The 22,531-nt window shown below is 49.9% G+C and overlaps 1 protein-coding gene across 6 annotated transcripts in view; it reads right to left on the bottom strand.

Annotated features, from left to right (window-relative positions):
- The window catches only part of CADM1 (cell adhesion molecule 1), a 368,112-nt gene that overhangs the window by 17,994 nt on the left and 327,587 nt on the right, over positions 1 to 22,531 (bottom strand). For 2 of the 6 annotated variants that reach the window (XM_008150135.3, XM_008150136.3), the window contains exons 6-9: positions 22,394 to 22,493; positions 19,291 to 19,463; positions 14,824 to 14,904; positions 4,311 to 4,343 (exon numbers count right to left, since the gene is read on the bottom strand). In XM_008150135.3, the coding sequence (XP_008148357.1) occupies positions 4,311 to 4,343; positions 14,824 to 14,904; positions 19,291 to 19,463; positions 22,394 to 22,493 (387 nt within the window). The remainder of the gene's footprint in view (positions 1 to 4,310; positions 4,344 to 14,823; positions 14,905 to 19,290; positions 19,464 to 22,393; positions 22,494 to 22,531) is intronic. The other 4 variants (XM_008150137.3, XM_008150140.3, XM_008150139.3 and 1 more) reach the window with 3 other exon arrangements.

Raw genomic sequence — 22,531 nt, 5'->3', positions numbered from 1 at the left:
TAAATACATTCAAGGTCAAGGTCAAGTAAAATGTGAATGTTTGTGGGTTCAGTTCATTAGAGTTTCCTTTATCTTTTAAAAAAGAAAATTTCAAAAGAGAATGATCCAATGAAACCTCTAGGAAACAAAACCTGAGCCGTGTGGCCCTGGTCGCACGCCCACTGTGAGAAGCAGCAGACGTCTCTCTTACCTAAGGCCCGCGTCTGCTCCCTGGCAGCCATGGAAACTGACTTCCATCACCAGCCATGAGAGGTGTCAGGTGCCCCCGGTTTTAACCTAAAAGCTCAGGCCTCCTGCTCTTCCTGCTTGGTCAGCTTTGTGGAGAGTCCTCCCTTCTTCCCAGGAGCAGAAATTTGGTTCACGGTTGACAGCAGCACACAGTTTCCAAGCCGCACGCCAGGGCCGAGGCGTCTGCAGCCTGCACCGCGCCTGACGCCGGCGGCCCGCGTGTCTGCAGAGCCCGGCTGAACGCCAGCCTCGGGATGCCACTGCACGCGCAGACGGAGGTGTGCAGAGGGGGACACACAGGTGGCGGACATAGAGGTTGTAATAATGCGCACTGCTGGCCGCTTTCCTTTAAAACGGGCTTCAGAATTTCCCCACAATTAGAATAGAAAGGTGAGAATTTCATGTGCCTTTAGAATTTTATCATGGCTTACACTACTTATAAAATAAGTCTGGGGAAGGGAGATTCGTGGGGCGGTTACCTAAGGGCAGTGACTAAGGTATAAACATTTAGAAACTGAAAGGGAAAGTGAAAAATTATTTCAGAGGGGTTCCAAGTTTGGTCTTACCACAATTACATGCTGAATTAAAAATATTTAAAAACTCATTTGGGAGATCAAAATTCATGAGATCGTCAGCATCCAATGTGTCAAGAGGTGGAAAGCAAAAGAACAGTTAGATTTGATAATAATAAAATAGGAGGGGAGAGGGAGGGATGGAGAGAGGGATGGGGGGAGGGAAGGACAGGGGGAGGAAGGGGAAGAAAGAGGGAGGGAGGGGAGGAGGGAGGGACACCTGGAATCGGGAGAGGCCAGCTGACAGCAGTGCAGCAAAAGCACAAGCACTATTCCAGACCATGGGCATGCCGTCACCCAAACCCTCACACGGGGAGGCGGGTGGGGTGGAGAGGGGACACACAGGGCAGAAAAAGAACAAGGCACAAGACACAGACAGAGAAGCACCCACATTTGAACAGACAAGTAAAGACCGTCGCACGCACCCACACATCAATAACCATCATGACAGGTACACCATCCGTGCTGGAGGTCACTCATGCACTTCTGCCATCAGGTTCAGACCAGGTGGGACCAGGGTGTGGCGGGGTGTGCTTAGCATTGCTCGACATGCACCCGTAGCACAGGAGCCTTCCTGTCCGGCCTTGAGGATGAGCTCCAAAAACACCAAGGCTCAGGATCCTTCTTCAGGGAAACCCCTTCGGCTACGTTAGTCTGAACATTCCATTCTTACACGCCCGGCTATCTTCCCTACCAATTAGACCCTTCAAAACACAGAAGGGCTGGCTGCTGTTTAGTTTCTTTTTGGAGAAAATCCATTTGATTTTGAATCATGCCCATGCACTTCTAACCTTACAAAACATGCTTATTGTTCCAATCAGATATTGGTAAGAACAAATGGTCAACATACATCAACAACCAGTTTACTTCATACATACTTTAGCAACACAAGCTTGAATAAAGTGTTTTAATGAGTCTTCAAAGGGAAAGCTTTTTGTAAAAGTATTTTTTTTTCTCTTAACAGAAGAGAAATATGGAAGGAAATCCAGTATAAAAACTCCTAAGACCAGTAAAGTGGTCACTGGCCGACCTGATGTGTCTTGTCATTTCAGTTGCCACGTTTCCCAGGCCCAGGTCTCCAGAGTGAACACAGTAAGATTTTTCTGAGGTGACTCTAAGTCAGACGGTAACTACACTGAAGTGGGGTTTTAGCCATAATTCACTCAAATAAAATCCGGTTTTTTTGCTTCACTTCCTTGGAAATCTGGCCGCTGCTTTGAGGTTTCTACCACATTCCAATTACCATTTCATTCCCAACAGGGGACTTTCCCGCTCGGCCAGTAAAATTCTAAACAATAGCTTGGTTTTCATTAAAGCTCTTTGCCGGAGAAAATGCTATTCAAAATAGTGGCCGGACCCTTTTGGGAGGATGCTATGAGGAGTTTAGGTGAGTTGGAGAATGTATTCATAAATGTAGCATATAGGGATCAGCCTGGGTTTTCATTTCTCTCCTGATGTTAAGGAATCATATGTATATGATTAAAATATCATATATATACACATATATAGTGTCCCAAAAATGTATACAGATATTTTGAATAATTATAAAGGCATTGTTTATTAAATACATTTCATTTTCAAATTGAGCTAGCCACTGTTAAAGTGTGTATACACCGTTTTCGGACCATATATATACATACATATATATATATATATACGTATATGGTTATTCTTACTGCCCGAGGACGGCCATAAAGCCTGCCCGGTGTGCCTTCACTGCACCACATCAGGAGGTCACCGGGGAGGAAACCCTCCTCAGAATGGTGTCCTACACTCGGGACTGGCCCTTGAGCAAACTTCTCATTTTCCTGGTCGGGGGCACGTTTCCTACTGTGAACGCCCCACACAACTCCAGCTTCTCCCCTTAGAGGCACATAAGAACAGAGACTTTAGGGAAGGGACCTAGAAAACAGGACTTTGGAGTCTTAGGAGATACATGATCAATATTTCTTCAACGATCTCACAAATTCAGGAATCTTATGGTTACATCTGACCCTGGAGTTAATTATGGGAAGCTCGGAACTCAAAGCATCTTAAAAAGAATAGAGCAAAATCTCTTGAACTACATTAAAATAGCCTTAAAGCTCTGAGAATAATCGATAAAAGTCAGGAAGTGCTCAATTAATGATGAAACCTACAAATAACTGAGCTTAATGGAGTGCGATCCTGGAGATGTAACAAGCACTATGGGGCATTAACCTTAGAAAGTGAAGTTTATACCTAATTGATTTCTCATGATTGTCAGTGTATTTGGCCCTTTAACTTACTTTATGAACTTTTCCCTTTGTGCAAATGGCAGGGAAGAGCAGGGTGAGCTAGGGCTGCACCCCTAAGTTGGGTTTGCTTTCTCAGAATCCCCCACCAGCGTGTCCAGGCACCAAACCTGCCCCTCAAGGCCGGCTCGGAGGACAGGTTCTGCTCGGAGATTTCCAGAGGGCAAGTCTGCGCGAGGAAGAGCTGTTTCTCTAAAGTTGAACGACCAGCACAGGCTTGGCTGATCCCCTCTTGCCATTTAAGTGTTAGATTCCAATCCTGCAGGACATGCAGAGTGATTTAAGTAGGCCCTTTACTGAGTAATCCCCTTGGATCCAATTGTTAAATTCAGCCCGTTTTAAACGGACATGGCTGTCTGCTAGCACAGCATCAGCCCGGTGAGATCTGCGCTAAGTAGTGAGTAATCTACAGATGGAACATGATTGTGACTTTCTGATTGGAGCGACATGAAAGTTAATAGACTTCTTCCACCTTGTCAGCGGTGGAATGGGGAGAGGCTGTCCCCCTGCCCATCCTGAGCTTTACTCTGCCTTTATCACCTTTTGGTTAAAATCTTAACTAACTTTTTAATATTTTTCCTACAAGATACCTACACACAAATGATTTTTTAAAAATTCCCAGTTTATGCTGTTACAATATACAAATGGTGTCATTCTTGGTTTGGAGATGTTTCCTGCCAAATGCTAGCATAAACGCTGATGCACACAGAGGTGAAGGGTGAACCAGAACGGGCCGTGGAGGTATCGAGGGCATAGTTAACTGAAGAGCACGGCCCTCCTCAGCCCCCCGTGACTGACAGGACGCTTCACCCCCACCTCCAGCCTCAACTGCTAACGACACAGGTGACTCCCCTTCCTCAGGCAGCTGGGACTCTGCGGTGCTGGCGCTACAATTTGTAGGCCAGTGTCTGTGTTTGGAAGTCCCTGGTGCTTGAGTGTCAGGCGGGCTATGTGACTACAGTGTCAGGCGGGTAATGTGACTAAGGAACATGTGCAAACTGAGGCTCCTGCCATCTAGCCAGCGAGGAGGCTGCCCTCAGATTGCCACTCTGGCCACTGGGCTCACAACAGAAATGACAAGACTCGCCATCTTTCAAGCTTTAAGAATCGTGGCATGTGTGTGCGATCCGTCTACTTGGAACACGGTCGCCCTTGAAGACTGCATTGCTCTTTTCCCAGGCTTGCCTTGCCTCTCAGCAGTGCTGAGCAAGTAGATAAACAGTAATGTGATACCAACCGTGAACTGCGGGCTCTGTCGTCGCCGTTGTGTCTACAGACAGGAACAGAGGATTGGAGGAAGGGAAGAAACAGGAGGAACGGCATGCAAAAAAAGGGAAAATGGAAAAAAATGGAACAGATAATATATGAGCAAGCTTTCAGAGAACATCGCGTGACAAGCAATAATAAATGAAAAGCAAAAAGCATTTGAAGTGAGTTGCACTGTTTTAAGACATGCCTTCAGCTCAAAGCTGCGAGCCAGTGGGGAGGACAGTAAGCCCTTTGGTTCTCGGGTCCTGCCAGGACACGCCTCCTTGCTGGCGTAGTCAGGGAACATGCAACGTGACGAGAAACACCAGTGCAAGCCCAGTAGCTGGCGGACGGCTCCTAACGCATCAGGCTCAGGACTGGACACAAAAGCTGGTCGGAAGCTGGCTAACGATGCACTCATACATTCAAACATTGCCTTTGTTCTAAACCCACCCGCCGGCACTGGGGTCAGCACTGCCAATCAGGCCTCCCTGAATCAGGGTCCCTGAGTCAGCTTTCGGGTCATCTATGGCTTATGCTCTGGTGCCCGTAGATGAGTATATGGGTCCCAGTGTTCCACCCAGTATTGTTTCAGCAGAGCTTAGCTGGGCAGTTCTGGTAATCGGGAGGCCCTGGCAAGGAACATGGTCAAGGTTTTCAGATTAGTTTATACACGCACACATGCACACACGTGCACACACATGTGCACACATGTACACACACGCACCACTAAGCCATTCCTCACTCTGCAGACCTTATTATGGCACATTTGAAGAGCAGGAGTCTATCATGGAAACACCCATGTCAACTTGCCAGATGCCACTTCTAATCACGTGAAACTCCCAAAATTAAAAGTCTCCAGCCAACCCTCGGCTCACAACTCAGAAGCACATGCGTGCTGTGAGCCGCCAGAGTCCTGCCTGCGCGGCTGCGTCCGAGACTGCACGTGGTGCTGTCACTGCCAAGTGCACTTGCTGTGGGAGGAAATGTGGTCTGTCTTCCTTCTAGTCCCGATGCAGGTGCGGGTCCTCCTTCTTCCGGGCCGGCCTTACCGGCTCCTCTTCACGGGAAACTCAAGGCGTTCCATCAACTTGCTCTTTCCTCTTGGCTAGATGGGAAGGGCATACAGATCTAGAAAACGCACAAGGACCTTCTTTTCCCAGCCGCTTTAACACCACTCTTCTCGCCAGCTTCATACCGATGTCACCCGCCGGCCAGCTGCCATTTCCGTTCTACGCCTCACAAGTGCATTTCCTCCCACGTCCCCTGGCGCGGAGGCGGGGCTCTGGCAACACTGCGGTGGTGACCTGTCCATCCTATAATGCAGCTAGCGGTCACTATTTTCACAAGTTTTGGAGATTTCAAAGGACTATTTCGGACTCAACATAGGCAATGTTTCAATGCACTGGAATGCTACACATAACTTTTTTTTGGTCCAATGAGCCTGGTGCTTCCCATTCACAAGTACGGCTCGTGAACCGCACTGGTGTTCCCCTGCAGTTGGCATCGTTTCCTTAGGATCCCGTTCCATCAAAACGCAGAGCCCTTCCAGGAGCGAGAATTAACCAGCAGTCTGAGCGGCTCCTGTAGCTCAATCTAACTTTTAACTGGGTTTTTGAAGAACAGGTGAAGGAGAGAAAAGCATAACATTCACCACATAATAACATGATACTTACAAGTCGAGTCTGTAAGCATAAAACAGCAGTAAAAACACCCCAAATTGTACAGTTGAAACATCTACACCAGATTCTCATGACACACTCCACACGTCTCTTTACTTGAAATACCTAAGTCAAATGTTAGTTTGAGACACTTCCAACTTCAAGGGCACATGCAATGCACTTTGTGCTGAAACACGTACATGCATGTTCACACATTGTGTAGCTAGGCACTGCTCTTCTCAACGTTCACAAAAGGCAATAAACACCTGGGCTCGTTATTTTCGTGGTAGCGTTTCTAACCTGCTGCATTTTCACCAGGTGAATTGTTAGTAGGGAATGAAAGCAAGGGGGTGGAGCCCTCACAAAGAATAGCTTCTCGTTAACTGGTGACTCCCCACTGTAAATGTACTGTCTCCCTCCATCACCACCTCCTGTCCGCGGATGACGAAGTCAGACTAAGTGGAGCTGGCCGTCAGCTTGCAGGTGGGTAGAACATAAATGAAGGCAAGTTCACAGTGCAGCCTGCTTCCCCATTCTGGGGACAGGAAACCCATCAATTGGACCCAAAAGGGCAGGAGAAAGGGCGGGTGAGAAGGAAAAAGCACTTCTCAAACATCCCAGTGGAACAGCAGTTTCCGCAGCTGGTAATGGCAGAACCAGATCGGCTGTGCAGCAGGGGATGCGGCAGAAAGGCGGCTGGCTACAGAGTGTACACGCCCGAGGGGGTGTGCCAGGCCGCTGGTCCCATTTCTCTAAGAGCATCTGGTATGCTACCTGAACGGAGGCTATTTCAAATAAAGAATTAAAAAAACAATTCTTTAGAAGTGGCTTTGCGCTCCCCACAGGAGAGCACTGTGACAGAATCTAATTCTCCTTCATAATTGCATTACGACTTCATGCAGAAACCAGCCTCGGCTCTGAAGCGGCGCCGCCTGTGCAGCGGGATTATAAGGGGATCTTAATCAGAAGACTGGGGCCATGTGCAAGCCCACTCCTGTGACTCAACGGGCGGGGCCGTGCAGGGCTTGGTACCGTTCTCGGTGTACAGCGGGCAACTTGCAAACAGCAAATTTCCAATATGGGTTACAAATGCCGTGATGACTTGAAAAGTGAGAGTGCCTAATTACCCTCAGAGGCTTTTCCAACTTCATCTGGTGCTGCCTTTCCAGGGTCACCTCAGAGCTGGGGCTACGGGAGAACCGGGCCCCGCGGGCTGAGCTGACTGCGGGGCCGAAGGGCTAGAAACGGAAAAGGCTTTGCCCAGCTACTGTCTCTATTTTAGTTGTTTTAAATGTTAATTATAATGAGGGCAAACGTATTGTACATTTGTTTCATATGGTCAGCACCAAACAATCCCATGTTCTTGAAAACCCAGCACGTGTGCCCCTTCGGACCAGTCTCTCCCCAGCTGCTGTAGGAGTGGCATCGAGGTGCCCAAGGCCGGGCCACACTGCTCTCTGAAAGACGCCGTGTCACCAAATGTGGACGTTTCTTCTCCGTCTCCCAACCACACAAGCAATGCCTGGGACCCCAGCTTGCACAAATTAAACAGCATCTATAGTTCGTGTTGCGGTAGATGACGGTCACAAAAGGAAAGGCGCCGACAATGTGTGATATCAGAGACACTAGCCATTTAACCAAGTAGAAAAGAAATTACTGCCTGAGAGGCAGCTGGGCAATATTTAGTTGAAACAGTCATGTGTAAGCTCTGCTGTGGCACATGCTAATCCTTTCATATGGATTCTCTCCAACTTAGAATTGTTCAACGAGTGTGACAGACTGGGGGTTTAAAGCTAATCCATAAATTAGTCCGTGGTCTCAAACACAACGGGGGCCATAAATGAAAATGAAAATCCTAGAACCAAATTAAACTCACAACCTTAAATACCTTCTCTTCTCCAGTTGCTCAGCGCAGCCCCTGTTCGGCCACGCAGCCGCCGCGAGGCTGGGGCCGGGGGGAGGGAGGGGGGCGGGGTACATCACAATGCAGTGTAATAACCCAATCTGCTCCAGAGCAGCGCTTAATTGTAAAGAATTTAAATTCTCCCATTTTGATTGTCATAAGCTTAAATGAAAGCACACTAAGCAGTCCAGACACATTTTAATACACTTTCCCCCAGTTTACTTTCTTAACTAAAGGTAATAAGGAGCCAATGGCTTTCTTAATTGAATTCCCCTTCGGTGTGTGTGAGGGAGCGGCCTTTAATCCAGACCCAGGGCAGGGAAGGAATCCCCTGACAATTTTATTTTCATTGCTGTGCTGCGCTGGCATATATATATATATATATATATATATATATATATATATATATATATATCTTTCCTTTCAGTTTATTTATTCTGTTTATACTTATTTGAAATCTATTGAAAGCAAAAGCACGTGCTGGAAAATTAAACTTCGAAATTTATTTTCTACTGGTTTTGTGGTTAATTTTCTTTCCATCTATGTTGTGCTTTCATTAAACTCTGATTTCTCAGAGGCGGGAGAAGTAGACAGGGACAAAGTGAAGCTAAAGGCCCGGTCAGAGCTACGACAAGGCTCCCGACTCCTGAATGCACCCCCCCCACACACACACACACACACCGGCCCTTGAGTGAAGACACTGTGTCCAGAACAACAGGGCGGATGCTGGTTAAGCAGCTTCAAGTTTTGCTAAAAGCTTCTTCGGAAGTGTTCGCTGCTGCTGCTGTGCCCTGAGATCTTTCCATTTGAAAACCAGATGTTCTGGAACTACAGGAATCTGTACAGTGGCTTCATTTAACCAGGAAAACAATTCCGGGGTCACGTTGTGAGAGCATGCTGGTGGGAGAAAGGGGCAAGGCACAGGGAGGCGGGACAGGGAGGGTGCTGCAAGGAGGTGATGGTGGGGGAGGGAAGCGGCGGCAGCAGCTGCTGTTCCCCGGGTTAGACCCGGGTCCCGGGCCCCTCCTGCCAAGTCCTTCCTCTGGCTCTCGCCTTCCTCAGCCTGAGAAACCTGCCTGCATGATGTTACTGTCCGCACTGTTGGTAGAGCTTCAGGATGGAAGCATGTGAAGTCTTTATCTCTTGAGTTATTTTTAAACAAGGAGCAGAAAAGTATGGGAATTATGATAGAAGCATTATGTTCCGTCTCTCATTCCTTTTTAAAAAATGCAGAATCACAGGAGCTTCGTCACTATAGTATGCTAATTTCTTCCCTTCCCTCACAGTCACTATGGGCCCAAACTGGCGGGCTAGGATGCTATTTGTCATGGGCTTATAGTCATCAGTAAAATGAAAATAGTATGAAAAAGATGGTCATGTTCTTTGGGGGCAAAACTTGAAAAGGTGGTTCTTCCATAAAAGGCCGCATAAGCAGTGACTAGGGTCCTAACAATGCGCCCGTCGGCGGCCACACCGGCGCGTCGGGGAGCTCGGGAAGCTCTGAATGGAAAGCCGTCTTCACAGAGAAGATGAACTCCAGAGAAAAGGCGAGTTGGGAAACACTCTGGGATGACAGATGAGCACTTTCCAGCACCGATGGCAGGTGTACGCCTGGAACAGCGCACACAGCACACACACACACACACACAGCACACAGCACGCATAGCACACAGCACGCACACACACACAGCACACACACAGTACACACACACAGCACACAGACAGCACACAGCACACACACAGCACACACACACACAGCACACACACAGCATACACACACACAGCACACACACATACACTCACAGCACACGCACACACAGCACACACACATACACACACAGCACACACACAGCACACACACACACACACACACAGCACACACACAGCACACACATACACACACAGCACACACTCTCACACAGCACGCAAACACACAGCATACACACATACACATACACACACACAGCACACACACATACACACACACACACACACACTCACACACACACACACACACACACTCTCACACACAGCACACACACACACACACAGCACACACACACACACACACACACACACACACACACACACACACGGATGGCAGTGCTGGAAGCAGTTTGGCCTTCAGGCTTCATTTCCAAAATGCCATTCTTTCTTCTCCCCACACCACACTTGCCAACCTTGCGCTTTCTCTCCGACGGCTCACTTCCCAAAGTCAAAAGGATGTTTCCTTTGCCAGAACAAAGTCCCTAGAAAATTCAAGTCTGGTTCCCTTTAGGGCGGGGTTTCAATCAGCACTGGGGCCAGATAATTCTTTCTTGTGCATGACGGGATGTTGAGAGCATCCGTGGCCTCCATCCATTACGTGCTATTAGTACCCCAGTGGTGACAACCAAAGTGTCTCCAGACGCTGCCAACCAACCCTGGGAGGGGGCGGGGCACCGGAGGGGCGGGTGCGTTAACATTGTCCTTGGCCGAGGACCCCTGCTTTAGGGGCAGGACCCAGGACCTGCTTAGGGCAATTCTGGAGAGAAGGGGCCCTAAGGCGGGGAGGTGCCTGCCATCCTTCCTTATTCACACATACTCGTTCTTGGACCACCGACCTCTGACCCTGGCCTCGGTCTCCGCCTGTGCCCCTCCATCGGCTGACTACACAGCACCCCAACGTGCATGACCTAGTCCCCCTCAGCCAGTGTTAGGGCTACGGGAGGCTCCCGGCCCCACAGGCGCTGGCACAGTGCTGTGCACACCAGGGGCCTGGTATTTGTCGGATGCATTCCTGAAAGCAGACACCAGGAGGCCGATGGGAGCCAGCAGCCCCGGCTCCGGAGCAGTGGCTCTGCGGGCAGCCTCCCGGCCTGCAGAGGCCCTGTGCGCCCACCTGCACTCAGGCGTGTTTGAGAGACTGCACACCTGCCCGCGGCCGCACCGCCCCTGCATCCCGCACAGGCGCTCGGGCAGGGGGCCGCATCTCTTCCTCTGCCGATGCGCTGGACCACCGCGCACAGGGCGGCTCGTGCCACCGGACGGGCAGCCGAAGTAGCCGTGGGAACCTGAGGGCGGGACTCACTGCCTCACAGAAACGGGGCTTTCAGTTCTTAGATGCCAATCAGACAAACCTTGCCATTTTCTTTTCCAAGAAACAAAAAATTCTAATTGGATATGTACTTAAAAAACGAGAAAACCTCACTTAGAAATGACCTACGTCATTGCTATGAAGGGAGTTTTCAACGTGCTTCCGAATTTGGCCCCATAGCTACTCATTTCTTATTCGGAGGTGATTTCGTGTTTAAGGTACGGGGTCGCATGCAGTGCGACCTGCGGGTCGAAGCCCTGGCCCGAGCGGCCGTGAGCCGGGAAGGTGTTAGACCGAGTGCGGGCGCCCGGCGGCTGGGAGCCCCTCAGGACGCGGCCACGGAGACAGCGCAGTGCGCACAGGCCTGGGCCACACGCCCCGAGCACCGAGGCAGAGCGTGACCACACCGGCAGGCAAAGCCGTCACCGATCACCACGCGCAGAGCAGGACTTCCACGTGGACCTCACACGCAACGCCACCTGCCTTCGGAAAAGTTCAGACTAAACAAACGCGCCCGGCCCCCAGCCGCGGCTTCTGGTTCCTGGGAGGGACCTCGTGAGGGCTTCCGACCAGCCAGGCCGTGTCTGTGTTCACAGGACTCTGGGCACCACGCCAGTCACGCAGTTTGCTCCTCCACATGAGAGCACAGACCCACCCGAATGAAACCACAACCTGGGGTGACTTTTAAAAAGGAGGGGTGCCGGCCAATGGCAATGGTGGGAACAGAAATAGACGGTCAGGACATCAAACCCCATGAAGGACATCAAGACACCAGAGCGCCTCACGGCGGCTCCCTCTGTCTGTGCCTGGGTGCGTTTGCTTTTTAAGTGGGAAAGGGATTCTCGTGCCATTAACGGCCATATAGGCTTGGGAAGCCACATGCTCCTCTCAGCTCCAGAGCCTGCACAGACGCCCCTGGAGGACGCTGCCTGCCAGGCAGGAGACCCCCCCCCCCGCTCCGGCCAAGGGAGGACGGGCGCCCTGCTCCTCCCACCTGCGCCTGTGGCTCCCGGGGCCACCGGGAGCCAGACTGGGTGTGCAGCGCTCTCTCAGCGGCTCCAGGAGGAAGCTCTGGCTGTTCTGAGGGAGGGGTGACAGGGAACTCAAGGGCAGCCTGCCTCCTAAACAGGAGGAACAACCTGGTTACAGAAGATGAAAGGTGGCAACGGAATACTTCCTTTCAGAGAAACCAGAAATCAACTATGACCTGTGGAGTTTACAAATATTTTTCTGTCGAATTTGTACATTTTCTTATAATGAAACTCTGACCTGGGAGTGGGTTTCAGTTACTGCATTCGACGGAGAAAAACAACAGGTGGCTGTGGGCTTCTTCGTCTTTAAGTTCAGGCTTTATGTCACTGTCACTGGATTTAGCTGCTGAAGCTGTGAAGGCTAATGGTGGCTGTAATACACCGCGCAGTGCAGGAGAGAAGAGTGGACATGAACTTGGCAAGGCTCAGTTTGGACAATTTGTAGGAACTGATCCAAGTCCGGGGGACAGCCTGGACTCTATTCAATGGGACGCAGAACCATTCAGCTCATAACCTTTAATGTGCTTGGAAAAAGGAGCCAATGTTAAATTCCACGGGTGTACTTTCTGGGCAAGAGAAACAGACACAAAGCGACTTGTTAAGACACAGCGAGCAGGTAAGATCACACCCGTTAAGGTGGCAGATTCTCCATGGTTGTTTTAGTGGCCATTTTTGTCGACTGCTCTGGGAATTCATGACCACGAGTGCACTGTGTGTGCAGAGGGGCCAGCAGCCGACACACGGAGCCACTGCGCGCCCGGGAGATCGGCGTGCACAGCCGTGAACGAGGGGCCGGGAGCAGAGAGCGCGAAGCCGGAAAGGCCCTGTCACAGGCACCTTCGATGTGGGCAGAACATACACTTGTTTCTGAAGTGTCCTTCAACACAGGGTCTGCCACGTGAACTGACAGCAGCGGAGTAAGAGCCGCGGGGGTCGGGGGTCGGGAGTCGGGGGTCGGAGTGAAGAGTGGGGGCTGGGGACCAAGCGCCTCTCCGGCCGCTGAGACGGGCTGTGGGGAGGGCTCAGGGGACGGAGGGCAGGTCTTAACAAAAGAAAAAGCCGAGGCCGGAGACAGGCCAGCACAGAGGGAGCGTGCCCCTCAGGGAGAGAATGTAGAGCTGTACAGCGAGGCGGGCTCGGCCGCCCTGAAGTGTGCGCCTGCTGGTTCCCTGGCCCCCGCCGCAGGGAGCTACTGAGGCCGGTGTGGGCACGTCTACAGGACGGACGGACCGCTGCAGGGCGCCCTGAATGGGCACGGGCTTCCTGTGCGGGACCTGAGAACGGGCGACGAAACTGACGACACCCACAGGGCAGCTCCCAGGGCTGTGGAAACCCGGGGACACGAGCGCAGCCTGCGAGGGGCACCCTGGACGAGAGGTCAGAGGTCATAAGGCAGTGGCCTGGTTTGGAGGATGACAGCTGCTCTGGAAATGGGAGTTGGGAAGGAGCACCTCAGTCGGTGACCCAGAAGGGAGGAATCAGCCACGACACCGACAAACGGAGCTCCCTGAGCACAGGAGCGGGAGAAGCTGACCAGAAATCCCCAGACAAAGCAGCTGACGGGGGTGAGCTCAGTGACACAAGCACCGGTGGATGGATTTCCCGACGACCCCGAGTGAAGGCACTGCTGCTCTTATAAACAACATTCAGAACAGCCGCACTAGTGGCTCAGAGCTCTCTGCTCCACTGAAGGTGGAGAAAACCGTTCCGACGAGCCTCCCTTTCACTGAAGACTGACTTTTTCCGTATCCACCTCACGGACTCGGGTGAGAACTGAAGTGTCTGCAGAAAGCCACCGCACAGGATGCGCCACAGCTGGGCGGTAAAGAGCATGGGCATGAAGGATGGAGAGTGGAATATTCCGGGATTTTAAGGAAGTCCAGTGCTAGGGCTGTTTACGTGGGCACATGGCTCAGAGACCTTGCAGTCTCATCAGGCAACGGAATGAAACAGAAAGTCACCTTTCAAAGAGTTTTTCTCATAGAAGGAATTACGTGTTTCCGTGCAGTGGCAAAGGCCTTACCTAAGGAAATCCCGCGTCTGCTGGACACGGCACCCAGCCCTTCCTACCCTGGTGGACAGAGGCCTCCGAGGCCCCCCGATGGGCACCATCGAGCTGTGTGGGAGCCGCTGGGGTCCGAGAAGGGGGTGCATGGCGGGTTCCCCCCTCAGTGACAGAATGGCAGACTGTGAATCTCACTTTGAACAGGAGCTTCAAACGGTGCAGAGAGAAGGCCGTCACAGCAGCCACGGCGGCTCCACCCTCCACATTTCCCCGAGGGCAGCCAGGGTGCCCAGCGCCGCAAAGGCAGCGACTCCCTCTGATCTCTTGTCACTACGCAGGCGACCCGAACGGGCAGCATGATCAGCAGGCAGTCTCGGGCAGGAAGGATGGCGACGCGTTGGGAACATGGCCACACGGGCATGTTAAAGGGTGTGCGTTTTCATTCACGTGGATTAAGATGAAGTTGAGACGAGGAGAAGACGAAAGGCCAGAATACTTACCATTCGACAACCATGGCTGAGCATAAGCCACCAGCATGTCCTCTAAGACAGGCTGCCATTTCCCTAGCATTTTGCTTAAATAGTGATGCTTAAAAAAAAGAGTTCTCTTATGGGTAAGCTGCAAGATATCTGATCTGCTGTTAAATGCTTGAATGTTAAAGATTGTCTGAGGTCCTTAAGATTCAACCTAAGAACACAGTCTTTGAGTTCCAAAGTACAGGAACAATGAAATCCCGATGATTGAAAGGGGACTTGGAGGCCTCATTTTATACATACCAGAAAGACAACACCATGCAGGACATTTCCATGGAAATGAAGTACCGTACCTGTGATGATGGTAAGGATGGTGGTGGTGGTGGTGGTGGTGGTGGTGGTTGTTGTGGGAGGAGGGATAGTTGTGGGGGGATCTGGATAAAAAAAAAAAAGGAAAATCAAACCCACAATGCTGAACACAACAATGACCAGTAATGACAAAACAAAGGCACGAGGACACTGAGATGTTGGTTTGATGACTCCCCTTTAAAACCAAAAGTCTCCTCCAAAGATTTGTGTCTTCCAATTAAATCCCATAGCCCTGGTCGGAAGGGCTAAGAAAAGAATGACGTCAATGAAGATGAGGAAATGTGAAGTAGAGAAGGGAGGGAGGAAGCAGGTGGGACCGCTCTATCTGCGGCTCCTGTGGCCTCGGGCGTGCTCCTGTGCCTTGGCTCTTAGGAACGCTAACCCTATTATTTTCATCAACAAAGCGCAGCAGCAGGCGAGAAAGCTCCGCTCTCTGCACACTTCCACACGGAGAAGAGAGAATGCCACCACGAAATATCAAGTTCCAGGCACGGGAGATTTTCTTTCTTAAAAGCCAATAAAATTTTACAACTTATCGATACTGGTAAGTTAGTTGCCAATCGATATTGGTAAGTTAGTTGCCAATCGATATTGGTAAGTTAGTTGCCAATCGATATTGGTAAGTTAGTTGCCAATCGATATTGGTAAGTTAGCTTGACCTAAGTGGACGACAAGGATGAAACCGAGGAGCGCTTTCCATCTTGTGAACAAGAGAAGGAAGAGTCAGTGAGGCCTGGCCCTCGGAGCCGGGAATCCCAGGGAAGCCTGTCAGACGCTGAGCGCTGTATATCCTTCTGTCATCTCAAAAATGATTTTGGGGAAAAGGGAAGGGCAGATATGAAAGAGAGAAATTCCAAGCCCAAATGATCAAACCGAATGTGTTAACTGTCAGCAAGACTTTGAACTAAGCCACCGTTCCGCTGTAACAGAGCAGAAGATGACTTGAAGGCTTTTGATTTTAAATTTTATCTAAAGCACGTCAATTTTTTCTCCCTGACACATCTGGTGTCCTTTAATCTCCAAGTGAGCTCTCAGATGTCTAATTAATACATCAAAACTTTAATTATACTATATACTGCACCTTTACTGGGCTTCGTACAACTTCCTGAAAGTTGACGAAAACATAATTTTGGTTCTTGGTTGTAATGCCTGTTTAAAATGATCCCTACTATTGATCAATAATCTGAGGTTTTAATGTCCCTCACAGACTTCTCTCAGACATACACATATGTACTCATTTGACAGTGAAGAATCAACAGCAAATCGTTCCGTTTTATAGAAGACGTTATTTATTTAAGTTGAGGACACAAGGAGTTTAAGCTATTGTTAAAGCAGCCTCACATAAGACTAGAAGGAAGCCACTAAAAACAAAAACCAAACAAAATCTCATTCTCCTCCAAGTAGAAATCGTTAAATTGGTGATTTCAAAACTACCTTTTAAGAAGAATAGGCAGCATGCTCAGTCTTGCTCCTGAGACACTCTCAGGGGCCACAGGTGTGACCTGGCAGCTCACCTGGATGCACTGCCTCCCTCCCCCCCCCCGCCCCGCACGTGTCGGTGCAGACACAGATGAGCAAGGCGCGCTGGCCCTGAGCCAGCACTGAAGACGTCTGCTCCCTCCAGTCCCCAGCCCACTGCACCCGGAGAGGCGCCTGCTGCCCAGCAGTGGGCAGCTAATGTGCTGGTTCAATTTACCATACTTATCACCGAATGGCCACATCTGTACCTGGGGCTTCCCCTGACACCCTAGACTGCTATTTCTGTACCTGCCTGTAAACGTATTGGCACAAATATGTGATGTCCACAAGTCAATCAAAGAGGACCTGAAGGTGATTTGAAAAAATGGTTATAAACAAGGACTGGGCCATCCTAATGAGGGCAGAGACTTCAGGTCAACAGTGCTTTTCATTTTGTGGACAATCACACGTTTTCAATTATTTTCATCGCTGCTGGGGAACACGCTGTCCTTCACATCTGGCTCAGGTGACCTAAATGAATTAGATTCTGCTAACAGGTAAAACCTCAATGCTCAGATCGTGTCCAGCATCAAGAGCAACATGAGCCACTGTTTAAAAAATGCAGAGTTGGAGCTAATGAGCTGGGTTTGACACACAGAAGCAATTGAACAAAACAAATTGGGGCTCAGGCACGAAGCAGCTAGATTCTCGAGGTACAGAAGTTACTTCCAGAGAATTAAACATCGTAAAGGCATGTTAACTCTTAGCCCATAAAGTACTTTGTAAGTTAATGTAGTAGCACAGTAAATCGGCTTTGAAAAGAAAATCTATCCACCATCTTCTCAGATTGCTAGAATATTTTATCAACAGACTAGCAACACCTCAGGTGAGTATGCTAGCCTGCTGTCCAAGGCCTGCGAGGGGCACAGAGGTAGGTGGTACAGTGTAGGCCCCACAAGGCCCTCATCAAGGACAAGGCCCTACCTGGTGGGGACATGTGTGGATGACATGTGCTAACCTAACACGCAGGTCTCTGCTTCTTGGCTTTCCAATAATGCACTCTGGCCCAGTGAGTTCATTCCAAAAAAGCAGGCTTATATTGGAGGGAATTTTTCTAGTGGAAATCAGTGAGAATAAAAGGAACTACAAAGAAAGATAGAAATGTCCCTGTGGACTTGGGAGTCAAAGTACCATGGCTCTGACTTAGTAACCTTGTGAACTTGGACAAGTTACGTGACCTTTCTAAGCCTCATTTTATCATCTGTAAAATGGGATGAAGACAATGCTTACCTCCTGATGTTATTGTGGAGATCAGAGGTGATTATGCATGTAAAACAGCCAGTCATCCTAGGGCGTGGAATAAATACTAGCCATGAGCTAGTACCCAAAATTATCCACATATAGCTGTCCACCAAACCCATAAAGTGTTTCTCATCTTGAGATGTGGGAGCGGCAAGTACAATAAATCAACATTGTTTTTCCTAGGTATCTGAGTCTTCTGAATCAAGGAAGCATATAATAGACTGGTGGAAATCTGTCACTGCTTTTTAAAATCTGCACTTTTAAGGAGAGCTGAACCAAAGTCTAAACCTGGGTAACAGCAATGTGGGGATCACCTGAGGTTCAAACCCTGACTCAGAGAGCTGAGGGGCGAGTTTGGAAGCAAGAGGGAGGCATGTACCCTCTAGCGCTGCCAGTGGCACATCATGAATAGTCTGAGGGACGGAGCAGCTCTGTGGATTGTCACCCAAAAGTAGGGCACCCACCTGGGAAAGTCATTTCCTCCACTCTGGCCTTCTTAGCTACTGGGGAGAAGGAATGCTATCGTGTGCAGATCACAGGCAACAGGGGCAGTGAGCAAACACCGACCCCTGAAGTCTACTAATGAGGGGATGAGAAGTGATCCTGTAATTTTGCATTATGCTAAGGACAAAACTCAGGGATGGGCTATAGATTTTATTTTAATATGCACCTAGATATGGTGTAAAGCCTACTTCCATCTCATCAAAAAGAATGCAATTTCTATTTTCTTCACAAGGAGAGTGGCCAGGTTCTAAGACAGTGTGCTGTAAATAAGTATTTCATGTGTGCATATGTGTATACTTGTACACTCACAGCGGGGTTATTTACACTGCGAACAGAAGGAAGACATGCACTCACATCCTCAGATATTTATGAGACGCTGGCATTTTCCCGCCTATGGTTACTCATTCTGTGTCCTGTCAGTTCATGGCTCTTTTTCCTGGTATTACCCTAACCAAGAGACTGCCACGGAGCAGAAGAGACTTGGTTTGTCATCATCAGACTGGAGAGGCGGTGCTCCCTCAGTAAGGGGGAACAGGCACCACACACAGCCGACGGGAAGATGTAAATGGGGAGAAGGTTTAAAATGCCCGGCACACGGCGGGATGCTCACTAAAATGTGATTAGAGAATGAAATTCATTGTAACATGCTTTAACGATCCTGTAAAAAGATATTAAGAAAGCAAACAAATTTAAAAAAATGGGTCTAAAGCAGTACCTATAGGTTGTTAAGGTAGCTACCACGGACCTTCTGCTTTTTCCCATTTATTTACTACCTAGCAACTTCTTGTAATGTAATAGGTTCCTGATGAGAGTAGGGTGGTTTGCTCATCAAAGCAGGAGAAAAGCTAGCCCAGGCATCATAGAAAATACCAACGGGAATAAACTTTCTAAGCTGACAAGCATTGATTGCTAAGGTTGGATTCTGCAGTCATTAGTTCTCACACCATCTCCCTCCCAGGTGCCTGGGGACACCGCTGTCCTGGCGGGAAGGCCCCTGATTAGAGGGAGAGGACTGGCACCGCCCGCCCAGGGGAGACACTGGGGTCTGCCCCAGGCCCTGCTTCTTTAAGTTCTTGAAGGAAACAACTGGGTTATGGGTTTTCCACTCGACCAAAGACTTGGGGAGAGAGTTACAAGTAGCAGCAACATGTACCGAGGCTAAGGGAGGAGAGCTGCATCTCACGTACCATATACATACAGCGTATAATCCGAGTGCGCTTTCCCCACGACGTTGTAGGCTTCGCAGCGGTACGTCCCGTTATCTGTTTTGTTCAGGTTATTGATGAACAGGTTGGGCCCGGACAGCACGGCGTGCTGGGGCATTTCATCATCGACTCGCACCCAGGTTACCTTGACAGGCCTGCCGAGAAGAGGGGGGACAGGCGCGTTATCTCCCTCACTAAGTCACACGCAGGGCGACACAATTAAAGAGGACTTACTGCAGGTAGTTTAAGTTCACAGAATTACCAGCTGTGAAGTCTCCAAAACATTTGTTTGGAATATAATTTTCTTTAAACGTGATCAGGTGTTGAAAAACTTTCAACACACCACAAGTGGGAGTCTCATTATTTCCAATTTATCTTCAACAAATCAGGAAATAACCAGCCACCCTATTTGTCTGCCCTGCTGTCTGGTTTCACACCAATTCAGAGAGGACAGAGCTCACCCATTGTTATTCCTCTCATTAACGAGGGGAGACTGCACCCTTGGCTAGCGATACAGGCATTAATCTGGTGGTGACTGGCACAACAAGACACTTGCTTAGAAGACACGTGTGATATTGAAACGGATTTCAGGTTTCACAACAAGGAATGGGCTTCCGCACCTGAGGAGCGCCTGCCTTGGGCTCTGCTCTATGAGGATCACCTTTTCTCATTCTGGAAAGATGCGATCACTTCCGCTGCTGCCCTCCTCCAACCCAAGCCGCGCCGCCCGCTGCCCGAGGCCACCTGGTCCCGTGCTCCCTGGCGGGGCCTCCTCTGAGGCTCTGCCAGGCCCCCTGCCCCGCTCCGCCCTGTGTGCACCCACAGCTGGAGGCCTCAGGGCATCCCCACAGGACTCCTCAGTCCCAGGGGCGAACTCTGCAGGGAGCACGGCGCTTTAGTGATTTAAGTACCACATTCGCATCCATCGGGAAGAAGCACATTTCACAAGATGCACCAGAGCCAAAACTGCCCACACAAATTATCGTTCGACAGTATCTTTGCAACTATCGCTCTTTCAGGCGGCTCCTTCGACCTCTGAGGAAATCGGGGAAATCGCGGCCACGATAGGACTGTGCCTGAATGGGGCTGAAGGGAGAGTGGCGCCGACTCCAGTGCAGGGGAACATCCCTGTCCCAGCGCCACCTCCGGGGGCAGCGAGGAGACAAAGGAGACTGGGGGCGGAGACTCAGGCGCCCGTCCAGCAGCATTCCAACCTCCAAAGGGGACCTGAAGTTACCCTTTTCTTTAATGACACCTGCGCCTGCCATCACAGCCGGTATGTCATTTAAGAATCAGCACCAGTGGGCCTGCCTGCAACCAGACTGAGGTCCTGCACCGGACAGCTGCGACCACCAGTGGGGTGAGTGCTGGGCACATGCGCAGCTCTAAGGGCGAGTCAAATGACCGTTTTTATTCTATGGGATTTCTGGAGGAAGCAAAGAGGTCACGTGCAGCGAGGGTCAGCAGCAGCGATGCCAGCTTGCTCATACTCGCGCCTGTTCCTATTTGAGAAGAACAAACACCCACTCTGGCATCAATGTCCCAAGGAAACGTGTCATTTCTGTCCCCGTGGCACATTCAATCAAATACAGCACCTCCTTCAGCAGAAGAAATAGATAAACAAAATGTAATTCAGCAAGCCATACACTGAAAATGCAGTTAATGTGGCTGAACATAGTATCCCAAGTGGCAAGGGCCCGTGAGAATGATTTTCTCTCCTGGGGATTGTTTGGGAGGCGGGTAAGCTGCTGACTAGGGTTTAGAGAGACATCGAGTCTTCCAGCGTTCACAGAGGAGAGGCCAGCCCGCAGCTGGGCGTGTACACCAGCAACTCTGGACACCAGGAGACGAGCAAGACGCCTGCTACTTCCTAAGGTCACCTTGCAAACTCCAGTGGCCAGGACAGAGAGCAGCCAGGCCTTGCCCTGGGAGAGAGACGCGGCCCTGGAGCGGTGGGGTGGGAAGAGAGCCTCCTGCGGCCAGGCTCCCTGGCTCCCGTCCCCGGCCACGGGCCGCTCCTTAGATGCTGTGGGAAAACCCTCTCCACAGCTTCTTGTTCAGATGCTCCAAGTTCCTCACATGAAGACGGTGATAATGACGCTGGTCAGCAACACTGAGAGGAGAAAATCATGCCAGGGGGACAGCAGGGGGAGCTCAACGCTGTGTCTGTTGGGGACACTGGAAGTTTGAGTGCCGATCCCGGCATTGACCCGAGGTGCCCCTTTAGGGTTCCATGGATTACTTTCCCCTACGAAGCAGTTAACACCCATCGTCACTCTGCTGGAGAGAGTCCCCCTTCCTCCCTGACTACACCGAGGACCCCTGCGGTGGGTTCTGCCGCATTAGTGATGACACGTCATTTCTCTAATTTGCCTTCATTCGCTTAGCAGGGCAAGCACCTTCTTCACACTTGCGATGAAACTAGAGTGTGTGTTGGTTCTTTTCACATACATATGTAGGGTGTCCCCCCAAAATGTACACACACACTTGGAATAATTATAAAGGCAGTGTTTGTTAAAATACATTTCATTTTCAAAACTGAGCTATCAGCTGTTAAGGTGTGGATACATTTTTGGGGGACACCCTGTATATATCTTGAGAAAAGTTCCTGAATCGTTCCTTACTAACAAAAATATTTCCAGTAGTCACTTTTCTTTGCGGGAAAGAGAAGCAAAATTAAAGGTAGGGCAAATTCATTTGCCCCCCCAGCTGGCCCTAAACACAGCAGCTTAATTTTTGTCTAAAAACTATCCTTCTAGACATGAACACGGGGGTAGTAGATATATCATTAGATTGTGGGCACACTAACAATTGATTGGGATTATTTTTTGTGTATGAGAGAAAACAGTTCTGACAGTCATGTTGCTGATTATAAAATGGAATTAGCTGAGATTTCAATCTTAGCTGGTATTTCATTCCCCCCCCCTAAGGTCACCATTAAGAACCAGATATTTATTCCACTGAATATTCTTTTACTTTCTGAAAAATATTCCACCTTTACAGCAGGAGAGAGTGACAGGCCAATCTCTGCATGGTGACCTTTACTGCTGTGACCCCCCGGCCAACCTTGGCCTTGAGAACTTACTGGGGTTTCCCGCTGACTTCACAGGTTAACTCAAGCGCGTCCCCTTCCCGGGTCAGGCCTTGTAGAGGGTAAGTCATCTGAATATGCACCCGAGGCTTATCTGTATGACAACAACACAAAGTACAATGTTTAGCGAAT

Source organism: Eptesicus fuscus, chromosome 13 (genome assembly GCF_027574615.1).
Source record: "Eptesicus fuscus isolate TK198812 chromosome 13, DD_ASM_mEF_20220401, whole genome shotgun sequence".
Taxonomy (NCBI): domain Eukaryota; kingdom Metazoa; phylum Chordata; class Mammalia; order Chiroptera; family Vespertilionidae; genus Eptesicus; species Eptesicus fuscus.
This window is presented reverse-complemented; position numbering and strand designations above follow the sequence as displayed.